This window comes from Heliangelus exortis, chromosome 2 (assembly GCF_036169615.1).
Source record: "Heliangelus exortis chromosome 2, bHelExo1.hap1, whole genome shotgun sequence".
Taxonomy (NCBI): domain Eukaryota; kingdom Metazoa; phylum Chordata; class Aves; order Apodiformes; family Trochilidae; genus Heliangelus; species Heliangelus exortis.
In genome coordinates this window covers 20,696,198-20,715,728 of record NC_092423.1, presented here as the reverse complement: position 1 = coordinate 20,715,728, position 19,531 = coordinate 20,696,198, and the positions used below count along the sequence as shown (strand labels likewise).

Sequence of the window (19,531 nt, the reverse complement as noted above, 5' to 3'; positions counted from 1 at the left end):
TGTTGATCTCCTTGAGGGGAGGACGGGTTTACAGGAGGATATGAACAGATTGGACTGACGGACCATGGCCAATTGTATCAGATTCAACAAGGCTCAGTGCTGGGTCCTGCACCTGGGCCACAACAGCCCCAAGCAGTGCAACAGGTTTAAGGAAGAATGCCTGGAAAGCTGCTTGGTGGAAAAGGACCTGGGGGTGTTGCTCAACAGCCAGGTGAATATGAGCCAGCAGTGTGGCCAGGTGGCCAAGAAGAGTAACAGTATTCTGCCTGGCATCAGAAAAAGCATGGCCAGCAGGACTGAAGAAGTGATTGTCCCCCTGTACTCAGCACTGGTGAGGCTGCAGCTTGAGTAGTGTGTTCAGTTTTGGGCCCGTCTCTATAAGAAAGACATTGAACTGCTGGAGCAAGACCAGAGAAGGGCAACAAAGATGGTGGAAAGATCTTAAGCACAAATCTTATGAGGAGCAGTTCAGGGAATGGGGGTTTAGGCTGGAGAAAATGAGGCTGAGGGGAGACCTTACCACCGTCTACCACTACTTGAAAGGAGGCTGTTGTTAGGTAGCTGTCAGTCCCTTCTCCCAAGTAACAAGTGATGGGTCAAGAGGAAACAACTTCAAGTTGTGCCATGGGTAGTTTAGGTTGGATATTAGGAACTACTTTCTTCACTGAAAGGGTAATCAACCATTGGAACAGTCTGCCCTGCCTCAAGTGGTTGAGTCATCATCCCTGTATATATTTAAAAGATGTGTAGATGTGTTGCTCGGAGACCACATTATTTAGTGGTGGATTGGAAGCATTAGGTTTACAGTTGAACTCAATGATCTTCAAGGTGTTTTCCAGTATAAATGATTCTATAATTCTGCTATAAAGAAGAGTTGTATTCTAAAGCTGGAAATCTTCATTTTGGGTAAAGCTGTGTTTGTCAGACTCTCTGGTCCATATCTGGGTTATGGCAGGGATTTTCAAAGTGATTATATATCCAGGATGGGTTTTACTCTGCATAATCTGCATCTTCCTTTCCAAAATTTTCTATGAGTAAAAGCAAAAGTCTAGTTTCTTGGAGAGAAATTAGGACTAGTTTTACTAATTTCTTCTCTGTATCACAAAGGAAAAGAGCAAGGCTGTGTTGCCATGGGAACTGGATTTGCAGCTGGATTATGGGATGTTGTCAGCTGTGAGAAGACAGCAAATTTTCTTTGCAAACAGCAGGCAGCAGGAGTGCCATCTCCTTCTCCTCCAGGATGGGTCCCTGAGGCTGCCTGTGCAGAAGGATGGGATGGAGCCTCCTGGAAAGGCTCATGCATAAAAGTAAGTGTGTGTCTACCTTCCCCATGAGCCTGAGCATGGAGGAGACACCAGAGGCTGATGTCCTCATTAGCACAATACTCAGGGCCTCAAATGCTGGGCAATTTTTGGGGAATAATCTTCTCCATAGCATTTAAATGCAAAACACCATGAGATAAATCCATCAAATATAATGACTTTCAACAACAAAATACCTGAAAATTTAATAACAGCATGCTAGAAAAATGCTTAATTCATTTAAATACCAGGTAAGAACCACACCTAACTTAGTTATTTCCAGTAATTTTTGACTTCAGAAAAACACAGTATTACCTCTTAAGAGCCAGAAGTATCACTTACATAAAACAAAGTTTCTAAGAGAAAATTTGTGGAAGACTGATTCTCTGCCAACCTTTTCTCACACAGTCTGTGAAATTTTCAGTGATACTTTTAAATCCAGGTTTTTTTTCTCACTGGCAATGCTTCATCAAGTAAAGGTTTTGTGCATTCTTTTGCTTTGGCCTTGAAATATTTCCTTTTTGAAAAGAAAAAAGTAAAGAAAAAGCAAAGAAAAAGCAAAATAGATCAAGAAAAATTGAATATGCAATACTTCTTTTCCAGGTCTTATTATAAATATCCTCTTACCTTCTCTCTTGAGACTGCTTATATGGAGGCTAGAGGTGATTTTAGCCCTGTATTTATGAGGGTCTCAATTTCTATGTCACACTCAATTATTGTTAGTAACGTTATTGGTTCTAACTATTGGTTAGTCAGTAACCAATCAGTATAAATAAAAAATAAATAAATACCCTTTCCCCGAAAATGTCAGATACACGGTTCCTTACTTCAAGAATATGAGTATTTCATGGTAGAAAGAGATGCTATTTATATGGGTGCATCAACATACAAAAATCCCTTCCTCAGCCAGGGTCAGCACCTTGCAAAACAGCTTTCACTGTCCATTTGTTCTCCTGAGTTATGCTACTCTTACATTATTTCAATATAGAGGATGCTGAGAAAAAATGCTTACAATTTATATTACTAATGTTTAATATGGGTCTTGACAGGTGTTATGTTGTCATACTCAAGAAGAGCACTGTGTTAAAATGATACTGATTGTAATTACATAGGCAACTATATATTCTTATATGTCAAGCTTTGCACACCCAGTAATTTTTTTTATTTTTTTTTCTTTCCAATAGTTTTTTGTGAGACAGGAAGATGAAAAGAAGAATTGGTTTGAGGCTGAAGAATTCTGTAGAGAAGTAGGTGGAAATCTGGTCACAATCAATACAAGAGAAGATCAAATTTTAATACGCCAATTAGTATTGTGAGTTCTTGGATAATGATTTTTTTTTCACATTCGTGCCATGTTTAATAAGAATTTTTTCAAAATATATCTGGAGTTGGGCAAAAGAATGAATAAAAATTTTAAGTTTAAAATTAAAATTTTAAATATTCATTTGGAAATATCACCCTGAAACATTGCTTCAGAAGAAAAAAATCTTGAATATTTCTTTATATTTTTGAAATTTTCATCACAGGTTTTTAATCAAGGCTGTTCTCCAGATCTGATCCATTTGTACGTTAGTTCCTCTCCCAGAAAGGAAACAACAAAATGTTAAGCACTAATGGTGCCTCTTTTTAACTGGGTGCAAGTAATTTTTTAATCAAACGTTTTGATTTAATGTGTAATGTAAGCCAAAACGTGAGGACTGAACATGAATTTTATATATAAAATTGTGCAAATTTCCTGATTATAAACTGAAGACTCCTGAAATCAAACAGAATTAATTTTAATTAACATTTGCTAGCATTGTAGATACCCTGTCTTGTCTGCGATGTAGAAATTACACCATCATTTCCCCCCCCAGATTAAATCACTGCATTCTAATTGTATTCTGTAAGGTCAAGATCTGTCAGTAGTACATAATATGTAGCTATTTATCCAAAGTTGTTTCACATAATGGTGAATCTCGGTCTAATTTTTGGAATTAATTTGAAACTGTCCATTTTGAGCAGTTCCCAGCTGTGCTGAGCAGTGCTGTGCCATTTCGAACCAAGCCATAGCAAGCTGGTCCATGCCTGGCTGCACTCAGCTTAGCTGTTCCTGCCAAGCCCAGCTGTGCTGAGCCTATCCACCCCAAGTCTTTCTGTGCCAAGCCTTTTTTTGCTGAGCCTAGCTGATCAGATCCAAGGCAATCTGAGCTGAGCTGTGCCAAATCACATTGTCCATGTGCCAAGCCATTCCAAGCCATGCTGTTCTCAGCTGTGCCAAGCTGAGCTGAGCCGAGCCATTCCAAGCCGAGCCTAACTGTGCCATACCAAGCCATTCTGAGCCAACCCATGCTATGCCAAGCTGTTCTGAATTGTGGCATGCTGAGCTGTTCTGAGCTGTGCCATGCTGAGCTGAGCTCTGCTGTGCCACTCTAAAACGTGCCGTGCCCTTCTGACCTGTGCCATTCTCAGCTGTGCCGAGACAAGCCGTACTGAACCAAGCAGAGCCAAGCCAAGCTGTGCTGTGCTGAGCCGAATGGTGACATGCCATGCCCTGCTGAGCCATTCTGAGCCATGCTGAGCCGAGCTGAGCTGTTCCAAGCTGTGCTGAGTCGTGCTGTGCTGTTCCAAACTGAGTGGAGCCAAGCCTGGCCATGGCAAGATGCTCCAAGCCTCACCATGCTAAGCTTACCTGTTCCTGCCAAGCCATGCTGTGCCGAGCCTGTCTGCTCCAAGCCATTCCATGCCAAGCTGTTTTTTGCCAAACCAACTGATCCGACCCAAGCTGATCCGATCTGAGCAATGCCATCTGAGCTGTGCTGTGCCAAGCTGAGCTGTGCCATGATGTTCCATTTTCAGCCCAGCTGTGCTGTTCTGAGCTGAGTTGTTCTCAACCGTGCTGAGCTGTGGGGAGCTGATCTGATCCAATCCATTCCGAGCCATGCCCTGCCATTCCGAGCCGAGCTGTGCTGAGCTTACCCTCCCCAAGCCACCCCAATTTTTGCTGGCACTGTAGATACTGTGTCTTGCAGTTGGAAAGCAATTTTCACTATTTTTCATTAGTCGAACTGTATTATAGCTCTCTATTTATGGTTTACTTTTGCTAAAACCTCTTTCCATGAATTCAAGTCAAGAGCTGTAGGGCAGCCCCCAGGATGGGAGCCTGAGCTTAGCTGCGTGCTGCATCACTTGTTCTTTTACTTACATTAAAATGAGACAAGTCTTGTCCTGACACAGAGCACTATCAAACCCTGGACATGGAGTGCAGGTAGCAAGCATGATTATGGGCCAACAGGGCAGCAGTGGCTTCCAATTCAGAGGTGGCATAAAGTAGCATATCATGGCCCCTCTTTTTACACTCATATATCTACAATATATGATTTTTTAATTTTATTTTTTTAGGGATAAAGGACTGGGCAATCAGAACTTCTGGATTGGTTTGTTTCTCTTAAATCCTGATGAAGGGTTTGTCTGGATTGATGGTTCCCCTGTGAGTACTTATTTGCTGGATGTTGTTTGACTTTCTGTCCTTTTAAATATAGAGATTTCATCTTTTCATACTGCCTTTTTTTCCAGCCTCTTTAAACCCTTGGCAGGTGAATGGCAGTCTTATTCATCAGCTGCCTGGCTGCAGTGCTTAGTGGTGGCACTGTCTTAAGACACTTATGGAAGTAAAAAGTTGTCCCTGTTTCATCCCTGGCACCATATTATATCTTATATATGTTATATTTTCTATACTGTGCATTCTTTACACATTCTCTGGGGAGTGATGGGGAAAGTGAGATGATCAGCATGACTTTTACAGCCCTCTTAGACCTATCTGAACTCCCACTGAACCCATAAACAAGGTACTTGAGATGATGAGACACTGAAATTGTGTTACAATGGCAATCTCAATCACTTCCATTCAGCTCGAATCACACAGTAATTGAGATGTATTTCCATTACAGGTAACTTATGAGAATTGGGATGAAGATGAACCCAACAATTATAAAGAACTTGAACATTGTGTTATGCTTAAAAGATCACCCCAAATGCACTGGAATGACTTGCGTTGTGACCATTTACTTAATTGGATTTGTGAAACAAAAAAAGGTATGATTACTTCCCTATGTGATTGGAGCAATAAACCTAAATTCAAAAACAATTGAAAGAAATTAAAAAGAAGAAAGATAGTGGAAAATGTTAATTTTAATACCAATTGCAGTGAAGGTGCCACATAAAGCAAGAGAAGTGAATTGAGATATTTCGGTTGTACTCAAAGGCAGTAAGTTAAAGATGTTCTTATTACTTTATCTCTGGCTGTATCTCCTTCTGCCATGGGATGAATAAATCTGCAAGGCAAAGGTATTTATCCCCTCTTCTTTTATCTCTTCATTTTTATCTGCTTCAGGCTCACTCAGGAGAGCCAAAGATGCAGAACACTAGAGTTTCATGTACAACAGAGATGATTTTCTTCTTACTTTGAAATGAATGATGGAACCAAAGGGAGAGATCAGTTTCTATAGAAACTGAAAACTCTGAAAAAAAGACCAAAAGCAAATGCTGCTGTAGCCTTGAAGGACTCCTGGATGTACAAGCTTTGCCTGCACAGCAGGGCCCTATTGCCAGGCCTCCTGCACCTGGTGCCAGGGCAAGAGATGGACCTGATGGATGTGTGTTGGGAAGCCTGCCAGGGGGAAGCTGGATTGTCATGGGCTGAGGTCCCCAGGTGAACACTGACAATGAAAGACCTTGTTTTATACTTGGTCCTACTTTTACATCCATCCTGGTATTGAGTATTTGGACATATCTCCATGGAGCAGGAGCCTCTTAAATGCTTATTGAAATGAAAAGAAAGTTGGATGCACACAGAGGACTGGTAGGAGGCAAAATATGAGTGAGAAGAGAGAAGTTATATAAAAAGCACTGCATACGTTGTGTAATTGATGATTCTGCCAACATTTACCCTTAAGCAGTGAGTAAGGCACCATGCTGCTGCTGCTGCTGAAAAATTGCTTAACCAAAAAGGAAGAATTACTGTTTCTTTGTGGGCAGATCACTCATACAAATGCACCATCAAAACACTGACTTCTGTATGTCAGCTTGAAGCAGTACATCCTGTGTAGCCCTTTCTGGTTTGTTGAGCACACCACTTGGTACAGATTCAGTTCTGTGGTCTTGGTGAGATTACTCAGCATGACTTCAGAAACCATGGCATAAATACTCTGATCAGTTTATCTTGATCCTAAATGACCTTCCTGAAGGAAACACATTATTTCTTTAATAATGTGTTCCTCTTCATACAACCAGAGAAATATCAACAGGTTAATTGCTTCCCCCCAGTCAATCTTGTAATAAGAAATTGGGGTTTAGTATCTGCTGGGTCTCCAGGTACCTCTTGACTTACACCAGGACCCTTAAAACCAGACTACCCTAGGGAAAGCCAAGACATCAGGATAGGAGGAATGCATCTAGACACTGGAAATGATTAATGTGTGGTTAAACAAAAGACCAGCATTAAGCATTAAGCTTTTAGTACTTCATATAGTTTTCAGTATGTCATAGTAGTTGAGAAAACCTTAATATTATGTAGGCAAGCTTGAGAACTGGATATTTTTGCTGGCTTATGTTGTTTAATTATATTTAGTCCCATAAATGTAAAAAAAAATTCCTAACAGAATGCCAAGCAAAAATACTAAATAATTTTCCACGCTGATGTTTCATTTACAAAGTAAATTTAATGCACATCCTGAATTGCTTAACATGGTGCTTTAGGAGACATGTATGTATGCTTTAAACATCTAATTTTCACTAGATAATTGTTTCTAAATGACACATTTTTAAATTTAATTCAGTGTCATTTTCTTTAAAATCTTCAAAATACATTGGGTACCTCATAGTTCCATTTTTTTCTCATTATAAAAAAAGCATTTGCAATTACATAAAGCAAATATCTCTGGATTTTTATTATTTTTTTGAATTTGGAATGTTGCTCAAGATGATCTTCTATTTCACAGGTATGCTGCAAAAACCTGAACCTACACACTACAAACTTGGTAGGATTTTTTCCTCTTTCAGACAAAATTTACTGTATAGTTCTCAGACTTGGTATAGAGCAGATATGAATGTAGTATATATGCTCTTTTATCTTTCAGAATACCAAGCTACTAATGATGGATGGATTATACATGAAGATAAGCAGTATTATTTCAGCAAAGGACATGTTCATATAGAAGAAGCACGGAGATTTTGTCAGAAGAACTTTGCAGACCTTGTTGTCATTGAGAATGAAAGAAAAAGGCAATTTCTATGGAAATATGTAGGCATTGAGTCTATAAATTATAACTGAATTCTGAAGCAGAGCAGCTGATAAAATAAAAAAAGCAATTTTCATCTAGGCAAAAATCCTAAGCTATTGTCCTATGTTACTGACTTATTCAACAATATATTCAGGAACTGTAAAGAAATCACTATTGCTTTCAGTAGGCAGAGGAAAAGGCATACAAATAATAAAATTTCAGCAAAGGATAGTTCAGGCCCAGGTTGCTTACCTCTTCTATGATAAGTAGTATTCAACACAGTTATTATTACCTTCCTGTCCAGGGGGTTCCTCTCTCCAGGATGTTCCCTATACCCTTGTTGCTTTCTTGAAACCAGGGTAAGGTTCTTGCTCAGATCATGGAGAAGACAAAAAAACAAAAACAAAAACAAAAACAAAAAAAAAAAAAAAAAAAAAAAAAAAAAAACACAAAAAAACCCCCCACAACCACAGTAAATGTGCTCCAGATTTTTACTTGATGTTGAGGAACTGTCAATTGCTTAACTGTTAATTGCTTTTGTTTTAGGTTTACACAAAACACAGAGGGGGATCATATTTCATTGGCTTAGTTGTCAGCTTTGATCAGAACTTCAGGTGAGTAAAGGAAAACTGGTAATGAATAAGACATTACAGTAATTTCATCTTAGGTCAGAAGTGTTGAATTCTTTTATAATTAAGGAGAGCTATGTGTCTTCCTTCCAAATCTGGAAGATGAAAACCAACAAAGATCATGGCTAAGATTCATTGCACTTTATGTATTACACTGAGACAACTAAGTGAAACACCAAAGCAACTCTTGGGTAGTGAGGAGAACCAGCTAATTTTAGAATGTTACTCATCTGATTAAATTCAGACATGAATGAGAATGAAATTGACTCTGATCAAATCTCCAGTGGCTACAGAGAAAGGCCAGGTGTATGTAAGGGTTTAATCAGGCTAATCCCAGGGGTTCAAGTTCTGTGAGCTGAAAGCAAGGACTGTGAGCAAAATCTCACCCAACAACTACTTGAAATTGCTCATGGGGAACCTGTTTAAGAAATCCATTTGTAGAATGATTAGAGGAGGGCAGCTTTATAGCAGGAAAGGGAAGACTTATGTGCTGATGAGATCTTGGGGTTTCAGCCTTGTCAGGACCATAATAAGCCTTCTCTTGGAATATGATGCTGTTTATCCAGCCTCTTCCTAAATGGGACTTGAATGCCATAATACTAAACAGATGAGAAGTAAGGCTGTGGATATGTCCTCTCCAGTATACGTAGAGCCTTTGTTCTCTGATCACTACTAATACTTTAATTAGTCCTTGAGCTAAACAGATGTTATGACTAAATGACTCCTGAGGATCCCTGTCTGGCAGCCACTGTCCGCTTGTTTCTTTCAGCTGGCTGGATGAGACTCCAGTGAACTATGTTGCCTGGGCTCCAAATGAACCCAACTTTGGAAATAATGATGAAAACTGTGTGATAATGTCTGAAGATTTTGGTGAGTAGAAAAAGAGCAACAGGAAATATTTGGCTGAAAATTGAGCATCAAAGTGCTACATACATATTTTTAAGGCTACCCCATAAACAGGCAGTTGAACAATACGAACAATTTTTCATCACAAGTATGATGGGGTTTAAAACCTCACCACCACTATTAGGAGATGAATGAATTGCAGAGGAAGCAGGAGTGTATTGGGGCAAATAGAGTACATGGGAACAGTTTCACCTGCCTCTCTAATGTTTCACTTATGTTTTATGAATACTGCCTGGGTCTGACTGCTGCAGTGGTGGTATGAGAGTTTCTGACAGTCATACTCTGTATTTTGTTCATTTACAGGCTTTTGGAAAGATATAAGCTGTGGTCTGAAAAATGGTTTCATCTGTGAAAGGCACAATTCAAATTACTCAGGATTTGCTCCTACTGTACTTCAGCCTTTGGGAGGATGTCCTGAAACTTGGCTTTTGTTTAAAAATAAGGTGCAGTAACAAAGCCATATCTAGCAAATGTGCTTAAGGTAGAAAACAACAACTATCCATTTCACCTCACAATATACTTCTTCTCTCTATATAAATTCTCTCACTTAAACGCCAGTATATTAAGTGGTATTCTATTAGCCATGCAGTCAGATTTTCATGTTGTAAACTCCCTATCTACATCTCAAGAAGAGGTGAATTTGAATGTTATCTTTTTTGTGAACACCTGCATGTATTTAGCTGTAGTTACTTTTTCAGTTTCTAAAACTTTCTTTTCCTGTTTTAAACATCCTTATTCTTTCATTATTCTTATTTGTAAATGCAAATCTCTTTTTCTGAGTAACCTTGATATGAAAACTTAAAATGAATTTGATATGAACCTTGATATGAAAAAGCTCTTTTCATCTGTAGTCAGGTATCACAGCAACTAATCTTAAACTGAGTAACACAGGCAGCAATAAATGCTGAATCAAATGTACAAAGCAAGCAAGCACTGTCAGTTAAGAAAATGTACCCCTGGCCATTTGACCTTAACAAAACAAAACAAATGAAACCCACAAGTCTGTCCCACAGTTCAATCAATAGGGGAAGTTTTTATGCATTTGAAGGGCATAAAAAGGGATAAACGACATAAGACAGTTAAAAAACGTCTTCTGTCCTTCAGAATGTATGTAACCACAAAAACAATTTTATACATTTATACATTCAGGAAAAATCCCCATAGGGTACTAATACATGGTACAAAAGATCACGTCTTCCTGACACTGTTTTGCTCATATTGAGTGCTCACACAAGCTCAGGCTTCAGCTCTATGTCTGTGGCTGAGAGATGCCTGCTCCAAATTATTTTCCTGAGCAGGAAGTTAAGTCCCTCAAAGATTCCACTTTTCAGTAATGTGACTGGATACTTAATTCCTCAAAAGCTTTTGGAAGTTGCCTACTCTTGTCCAGCACTAACCTCAGACATCCCACAGGTTGGTAAGTGCTGCAGATGCATCACTGTGATGAGCTGGGTCTCCTTTTTGCCGGCTGACAGTATTCACATTTCAGCAGATCCTCCATCTGCTGCTCTTTACCTGCAGGGAATAGAACAGAGTTTATCAAAACAAATGTTTTTAATATTCTTCGACACCCAAAATGTTGTCTGATCCTTTACTGTTTCCACAGTGTTACAAAATATTTGGATCTAGAGAAGAAGAGAGACTGACTTGGCACTCTGCAAGAAGTGCTTGTATCGAATTAGGGGGAAATTTGCCTTCTATACACAGCGAGCACGTGCAAGGTAGGAGGTCTAAACCTTTTGGCACTAAGTTTGAAGCCAGCACATTACACCATCTAATGATGTGACCAAACCAGCCTTCAGATGTAAGTAGTATGACCTATGAAGTAAGACCTGGAGCTGCTTGATCCAGAGAGAAGACTGGACTAAGGAATTATGACACTTGCCATCTCTTGGCAAAAGCATTACACAGAGGGAACAGAATAATGTGTTCCCCGTGGCCTCGGGAGATGGGGTGAATAGTAAAAGTTCATACAAACTATATGCTCACGGATATTCAAATCAGGAAAGAAACAAACATCCATCAGAAATTACATATGTGCAGTTGATGTTGTTTTGGGAAAGCCTGATTAATCCATTCACAGTCCCCCCCCTAATCCTAACTTCTATAATATTCTCAAGAAGTATCTATAATTTTTATCCAGAATAATTCTCCTTTTTTTTTTTCTTTCCTGATTTCATTAGATTACTCATTGTAATTTTTCTTTTACCATTAACTCATAGTGTAACAATAAGGAGCATAGTATTCGCAATAGTTTAAAAATTTTATTGATTATTTTATTTGGAAATTGCTTTACAGTCAATGTGAAGAAAGGCAACTCTTCCGGTACTATCTTTCTCTGATCTTTTATTTTTAATAGCCTTCCTCACCTTCCACCTAAAGGATGTTGCCAATGAAGCATGGATTGGACTGAATGATATTAGCACTGAGAATACGTATCTTTGGACAGATGGCAGCCTTTTTGACTATGCAAAGTGGGCAAAAAAATTCCCAGTTATTGATGAATTTATAAGAGTTGACATGAAATATATTACAATTCAGGTAAACAGAAAAAACTGGAAAATACATAACCTAGAGAACATACTCAAACTTAGCATAACCAGCCTGATTTCTCTCTCAGACAAGATACTGTATTTCAATGGCATAAAACACAGGGCAACTGAATAGTATTTCAGTAAACAAGTTTTTAAAGCTGTACCCAGTGATTAATAGGCCTGTTTTGAGTTGGTATTTTCTGCCATTCCTTTGCAGGAGTGCTGTTTTATAATTACTGTTAGAATGAAATAGAATTAGACTTTACTGACCATGATCAGTATTACTACCTGAGGTTTTTACTTTGCTTTATTATTTCTCTTTGTACAGCTTGAATCTAAAGCAAAGTTCAACAAATTGAGACTGTTGTACAATCTATTGTACAGATTACCATTAACTACATAGTAAAAATAGCCTTTGTGAGCTCCAAGTAATTTTAATAAACTGAAAAAAGTTTGCTTCCAGTAATCTTCCAAGGGAAGTATATTTGCTTAAGATAATCAAGACAAGAAATTTATTTTCTAAGAAACAATAAAGAGCCAGAAAGCTAGAAAAGAAAGCTATTAGCCTTGTTTTTTCAAACTAATCTCTATTATTTTGCCAGACATTTTGCACTTACCTAGAATTTTCTTTTTTAATTTTTTTCATAGACTGACTGTGTTGCAATGACAAAAAGATCTGTAGATAAAGCCGGGTACTGGGAAAACACCGACTGCGAGCAAAAAAAAAGTTATATTTGCCAGATGGACAGCAGTAAGTTTTACTTTTCATTTTCTTTGCTGGAAGACATTTACTGAACAATCTGACCATATGAGTCCTCAGTTGTTACTGCCCAGCCATGCAAGGCTCAAGAATCCCAGGCATAAAACATGCTCTGAGATAAGGATTATTAAAAAAAAAAAAAAAAAAAAAAAAAAAAAAAAAAAAAAGCTGTACAATCTCTGCCCTATCAGCACTCGGGAAAGCTGGTTTCTCCTACCCTGAAGGTGCCTACACTTAAATCAGTTGCCTGAACATGGTTAGTAGACACTTTAAAGGCCAAATTCACCTGCGTCAGTCTTCCTGAGGCAAATGCCCAAAACAGGTTGGAAGAGCTGTGCCTTCATAATGTTTTTCTAAGATATTGACAGAAAAGCTTAGCCACCTGTGTTTTACCCAGCTAGTACAGAAGCTGAATCAGGTTATTTTGCAAATGTAAATACAAAGCATAAAGACAAATCAAGCGGTGATCTCCCCCACAGGTATCTTAGCTAGCTAGACAATGCACTAAAACCACCTTCCCCGTCCTCACCCCCAGATCTAACCCCCATCAGTAAAAACCCCTCATGTATACTCCCAGGGGTGGTTAACTAAGGTCAGCTAAACTTTTTATTTTGGTCATCAGTCTCTAGCAATGTTTTTATGTTGCAAGACCAGCAATAATCAGAAGGGCAAAGGTTCTAGTTTTCCTTGTGTATCCTCAGGGTGGGAGACACATCCGGAGCACAGCTACACTGCAGAGTCCACAGGAACAAGGAACTGCTGAGCAGCGAGTAAAAATACAGGAAGAAGCCACAGCTGGGCCAGATGCTTCACAGCTCTGTCCCATGCAAGTGCAAAAAGCTGCTCAAGGGTGTCACTAGTAAAAATGATTGCCAGGGAGTTCTCAACACTGACTGAACATGAAGGCAGTATTTGTCCTTTTTTCTGCCCCCATCACTAGCAATAGGTCTTTGTTTTCCACATGTATCATTTAAGATACAATTTCCTTTTTCACTTCTTCCTACGTGGGAAAGCAGCAGCAGAGCTACAAACTTTGCTAAGAATGAAATTCATCCCTATTTTAAGACTGAGGTGGTGTGGAGATTCTGCACTCCGCTTGGAAGGAATTTCACCTGCACTGTGGGAGGGGAATCTGGAGAGCTCACTGTAGGACCATAATTTCATCTGGTGCAGTTCATGTCTATACATACACACAGCTCATCATCTGTCTCTCCCTAATTCCTGAATACACTATTCCTACTATAGTTACTAATAATTCCAAGTCTGTTAAATTCCAAGTCTGATTCTGTTAAAACATCTCCTGTGTTTGAAATAAGAAATCTTTTTCCTTGTTGCTGGCGCTGCCGCATCAAATTCATCTATTACTCAAAAGGAATACTGCTGTTCAGGTATTTAGTAATTTTCACTGTTTTCTCCCCTTCCTCTTGAATTTGCACCCATTTTCTACAGAGGCTGAACTGTTTCATTCCACAACTGCTCCAGATTCTGATTTCATCCATTATGATAACAGCAGCTATTTAATAATTCCTTCTAAAATGAATTGGGAAGAAGCAAGAAAAGCCTGCAAGGAGAAATCATCAGAGCTTGCCAGCATTTTTGATTTTTACAGTAACATATTCCTGATGCTGCAGGCAGAAAAATATGGAGAGCCCTTATGGATTGGGCTCAACAGCAATGTGGTAAGATAAATAAACTGATAGGTGATGTGCTTAAATGCTATGAGTGGAGTGCTATCAGAAGGGAGAATTGTAGCATGAGGCAGATTTTGGAACTTAGAACTGGTGGACAACATTTGCTTTACTTCATCCATCTTAAACTGTTAAACTCCATCTAAGGCAATGGAGAAGAATGGAACCCCTGAGAGTGTGGGATGCTCTCTACGGGAATTTTATGGACGCTTAGGTTGAAGTACCAGGTTAACTTTCAGATGATAATTTTTAGGAGCAATGGATTCTATTTAAAGTGACCAATATGATCATTAAGGCTGCTGTTTTTTGATCATTGACAGCTGGAGCTTCTTCATTACTTTTTGGTTCAGTAGAGTTCACAGGACATATCATGTGCCTCTGAACACCTTCCTAATATATGTTACGTATATTAAGTCCCAAAGATTAAAAGTGGTAAAAGCCATATTGTACCAAAAGAAGTGAATGTGGAGATCTAAGTCTACCACAGTGTAAAGGAACACTTAAGTGAGCACCAGTCTTATCTCTGAGACTGAATGCCAAAATGACTACAGTTTCTCTAGTGAACATACAGTGACTCTATGCACTTAAATATTATGTTGCTATCACATTGTTACTTGAACTGGTTAAACTACCTTAAAACAGCTCTTTTTTATTTTCATCAGTAGTAATTTTCTTAACTAGTGATTGTTTTTACTAATTGTGATGCCACACTGATATACAACATGAAAAATGTGTCTGAAATTCAGTATTCCTAGTGTGAACTTACCATAAATGTGTGAAAATACTGTTTCTGATTAAATGATGCAGCAACTCTCTGATGCAGCCTCTTAGAGGGTTACTTTGAGACAATTAACTTGTTGGTGAACAACATACATCTCAATGATTCTAACTAGACAAAATACTTGGTCTTCAAATATTTAAGTAATTGGTAGTTACCAACCTTGACATTAATCTTCCCACCTGCACAAGTCCACAGGACATCTATATCTAAACCAAAAGGTCTTTACATACACTTCATATCAAAGTTGGTTGTTTTTATAGTAATGGAAACATGGCAGTTGAAATTCCATTAAAATCAAGTTTGGGTCACCAGGCATGTTGTCCTGGTCCCTGTAAGTGAGCTGACTGCGGCTGCAGAGTGAAACTTTGTGGCTACTTCCCTTCTTTTGCAGCAATCCTGCAAGAGATTAAATCCTTTATGTTGCAGAGCTCAGGAGGGGCTTGAGTACCTGGCCTCTTGACATATTTAGACACTAGAGTGAGATCACATTCTATCACTCCATTACTAATGTCAGCAATATATTCTTTGGGTCTGTTCAATTTTCCCTTCTGATTTTTCCAGGGGAAAAAAAAAAATAAAAAATGACAAGGGGTGAACTTTCTGTTCGTGTGTATTTGTCTTTTGCTCCTAAAAACCTAATATTTTACACAACTTTTCATAGTGATATCTGCAGTTTACTCTGGAATAACTTCTTATCAAAACTGCAGTTGAGTTTTGAGTCTTTGTTTGACAGCCAACTCTGAGATGTGCTTCTATCTGAGCTTTCCGCACAGTTCATGTTTCTGTGGTCGTGTTGCTCTTCATGGTGATCTGACTCTTCTGGATTAGTGATTCCACCTCACAGCATTGGCCAAGAAGGGTCTGAGCATAAGCAGCACTCAGGAAGCACCATAATGGGCTTCCAAACAACTTAATGGGCTGTTTGCAGCATGGGAGGCACACTGCTGTGTCCTACTTTTATGTTGCTGAGTCCTGATTCACTTAATATTTTAGCAGTACTAGCACAGATATACCAACTGGGCACTAAAGATCCCTCTGAAAATATGCATTTGTCTAAATGGCTTACTTGACAGTGCAGAAAAATTATGTCTAAACTTTTGTTTCAATTTTAGACTCATGGTTATTATAGATGGACTGATAAAAGGAAAATGAATTTTTCTCGTTGGTACTATCATGAACCAAAACATCAAATAGCCTGTGTCTATCTTGAGCTCCATGGGACCTGGAGAACAGCATCTTGTAATGAAAAACATTTTCCTGTCTGCAAAAAATCTGAGGGTAAGCTGTGGTGATGACTTTCAGTTTTATGGCAGCAACTTTGCTCAATCTTCTTTGAATGAAATACAGATTTGTAGTATATATTTAAGTAATCATGAGCCTCAGTATGTAATGTCAATTCTGCATGAACAATGTTTTATTTTGGTGGTGGTGTCACTCACCAGTCAAGGTACTTCCATTTTACTGGAGTGAGGTGATAACTGCCATAGGAGTTATTCTATGTGGCAGGCAGACAGAATACAAAGATTGTGGGAGTACTAAATTTTTCACTTAGAGTCTACAGGATGAAACTTTTTTTGCTGTAAGAATTTTTGTGGGGAGGATTTTAATCGACAGAGTCCACTGAGTGTAAAGTAAATTTTGTTCCTTCAACATAATCAGCATTTGTACACTGGTTATGGTATCATAATATGACATCTAATATGGTTATTAGATTCTAAAGACTGGGGAAAGTAGGAAGAGTTGTATCTGGGAACAAAGGACTCTGTTATTGGCCCAAACAGAAGTTCATACTTCATAGTGATTCCATCACTGTCACTGGAGATATTAGAAATTTGTTCCAGACAAGCTGTAGGGTGAGACTGAAACTTGAGATCATTCCATGCATTGTCAAAGTTAAAGCTGTTCAGAAATTTTATGTAAGAATTATTATCTTGGGGGAAATATTAAATGGGATATTTCCACAGTAAACTATGATTTAGATGATATTGCATTTCATACCATATAGTAACTTGAACCTCTTGAAGATCTGGAAGTCTTCTTGGTTATTTTTATCTGATTTTATCTGATCTGTATCTTTCATTTATACAAATTTATTTATATTTATAACAAAATAAAGTAAAATTAACCAAATGACCCTGAACACTCAAAGGATGATCTTAAAGGTTCCTTCCAACCCTGAAAATTCTATGATTCTATGAAACATCCTAGAGACAGTCCAGGTTTGATTTAGCTGGCAACACAGAAGAGTGCTGCCTCACAGTGAATCATTTAGCTCTGCCTAAGCATGTCATGTTCCTCATACAATCCCTACTGAATGAAAACATCCATAACTCATTTTTTCCAGACACACTTCCTTCTGATCCACCCCAGGATATTGGAGAATGTCCTGATCACATATCTTGGATTCCTTTCCGGAGCCACTGCTATAATTTCAATTCCAATCAAATGAGCTGGGCTCTGTCTTTGGCACAGTGCATCCAATCAGGTAATCAAAGATAGCATTTCAACCTTGACTTAAAAAAAATAAATTAAAAAAATTCTTGAAAACTTATACTGCAAAATCTACATATGCTAAAAAACAGAAACCAATGACATTTATTTTTCACCACTGATGCTGTTTGCTTTTCAGTAGTGTTGAAATTAAGATGATTGGGGTTTTGGCGGGGGGGGGTTCTTTGTTTTATTTTTTGGTGGTTGGTTTGTTCGCTCATTTGCATCTATGCTTTTTTTCTTATTATATTTCTTCATTCACAAAATTTCTCATTTTAGCTAGATTTTAAAGTAGCTTAAGGTCTTTCCAGCCTTATCCCTTCTTTTCCATTTCTCTTCACAAGAGCAGAAATAAGTATAGTAATAACAAACACTTATTTTTAGCGTGTTCTCCCAAAGAGTCCTTTCTGTATCATCAGGATTTCTTGGCAGCCTGCAGAGCCAGGGGAGGTTGGATGCTTCCCTCCTCCATCTCAGAGGCCAATACCATGAGCATGTCCCTCTTCCACCTGTGCTGTTGAATCATCAGTTACTTCACTCATGCTTTAGGAGGCAGTGAAAGAGAATGGGAAGCACTATACTTTCCAAAAGATGTGTCCTGTTTTTTCATATCTTTTTGAATCCTCTTAGCTGTCTTCCTCCACCACCATTGCCAGAAAAATTAATATGAATATTAGTTTTGACTAGACATAATAATACATTTAAATTGCAAATTTGTTTGATGCACTATATCACTCACATGCTACTTAAGATCCTGCCAAAATATGAAGTAAAATAAATAATCATCGATAATACCTATGACAAATATTATCAAACACATGAAAATACAGTGCAATTTGCCTGTTTTTTTGTAATATCATCTTCACCGTGCTTTCACCTCTTTCATTTCTGATCATATCATTCACAGTCTCAGCTGTTCCCCTGCAGCTGGATGCTTTTTTAAAATCTGGATGATTTAAATCCATGCTTACTAACAACCAGCAGGACAAGTTTTGTTGCTAAACATGTCCTACATCAAAGCCTGTAACAACCACTGACTCCTGCAGCAGGGGACAGCCCCAGCCATCCTCTGTTGGTTTCCTTACAGGTGGTGTGTTGACTTCTGTAGAAGATCTGGCTGAATCAAACTTTTTAATAGATCATGCAAACTCATACACCAGCAAAACAAGTGGCTTTTGGATAGGGATGTACAGAAATGTAAAAGGTAACTATCTTGACTCCTATAAGTAATAAAAAGTAATAAGTAATAAATAAGTAATAAGTATAAATAAGTAATAAGTAATAAAAAGACTCCATTAAATGGCTGTGAAGGAACTAATTGATGTACAGTAGAAACTAGTTAAAAGAAAAGACTAGATTAATAGCATATAACCTAAACTTTCTTGGAAGCTTTGGTTTTATAAAATAGGTGTAAAAGGCTGTAGAAAGGAAATCTACTTGGTGTCAGTCAGGGATCTTGGATATTGCATGAGTCCACCAAAGGGATGTCAGCATTTGGGACTGCCTCAATTCAAATATCCTGTCTGTAACTGGGTCAGTAGCAAGAGTGTGGGGAGGTAATAGGAATATTTCTTGTGTGGCACAAAGCAGAAGACAATGTTCTTTAAGAAAGGGAGGTATAGCATGTATTTTCAGCTGCCCATACCTGAGACAATCATAGGGCTTCATTTCTTAATTTGAACGATCCAGGAATGCTGTAATTGTTGATAATTTTGTACAGCTGCTTATGGTTGCAGTGTTTCCAAAGACCCTATTAACTCATTGATATGTCAAAATTTTTGTTTCAGACTTCATATAAAAATGAAATGCTTTTATGTTACCTAAGCATATTATTAAGTATTACAGTAAAAAAATTGCTTGATTTTCAACGCTTGCAGCTGAAATAATAATTGAAAAATTTTAAAAACGAGAGCCTAGCTTTATTTTCTTTTCAGTTTGAATCTTTAGCAGACAAGACAAAACTATGGGGCTATGTAAATTAAAACTAAGTTATCAATGGCAAACCTGCAAATCATATTTTGTTTTTAAAAAGAGTTTCAAAAGAGATTAAACTCATCAGAAAATAATCTCAGATGGAATTTTTTAAGAAAGTAATATTGCTTTGTTAGGCCAAGTAAAGTAATAATATTAATGTTCTCTAATATTAGTGGTGATCTTTGGTGTGGAACTATTAGTACTACTA

At 38.1% G+C, this 19,531-nt stretch overlaps 1 protein-coding gene across 6 annotated transcripts in view; it reads left to right on the top strand.

Moving 5' to 3' along the window:
* The window catches only part of LOC139792168 (macrophage mannose receptor 1-like), a 36,574-nt gene that overhangs the window by 13,650 nt on the left and 3,393 nt on the right, over positions 1 to 19,531 (top strand). For all 6 annotated transcript variants that reach the window (XM_071735116.1, XM_071735114.1, XM_071735113.1 and 3 more), the window contains 16 exons: positions 1,108 to 1,307; positions 2,486 to 2,613; positions 4,683 to 4,770; positions 5,231 to 5,375; positions 7,280 to 7,318; positions 7,418 to 7,581; positions 8,108 to 8,175; positions 8,960 to 9,060; positions 9,400 to 9,539; positions 10,703 to 10,817; positions 11,456 to 11,637; positions 12,279 to 12,381; positions 13,840 to 14,069; positions 15,972 to 16,137; positions 17,204 to 17,344; positions 18,437 to 18,553. In XM_071735116.1, the coding sequence (XP_071591217.1) occupies positions 1,108 to 1,307; positions 2,486 to 2,613; positions 4,683 to 4,770; positions 5,231 to 5,375; positions 7,280 to 7,318; positions 7,418 to 7,581; positions 8,108 to 8,175; positions 8,960 to 9,060; positions 9,400 to 9,539; positions 10,703 to 10,817; positions 11,456 to 11,637; positions 12,279 to 12,381; positions 13,840 to 14,069; positions 15,972 to 16,137; positions 17,204 to 17,344; positions 18,437 to 18,553 (2,127 nt within the window). The remainder of the gene's footprint in view (positions 1 to 1,107; positions 1,308 to 2,485; positions 2,614 to 4,682; positions 4,771 to 5,230; positions 5,376 to 7,279; positions 7,319 to 7,417; positions 7,582 to 8,107; positions 8,176 to 8,959; positions 9,061 to 9,399; positions 9,540 to 10,702; positions 10,818 to 11,455; positions 11,638 to 12,278; positions 12,382 to 13,839; positions 14,070 to 15,971; positions 16,138 to 17,203; positions 17,345 to 18,436; positions 18,554 to 19,531) is intronic.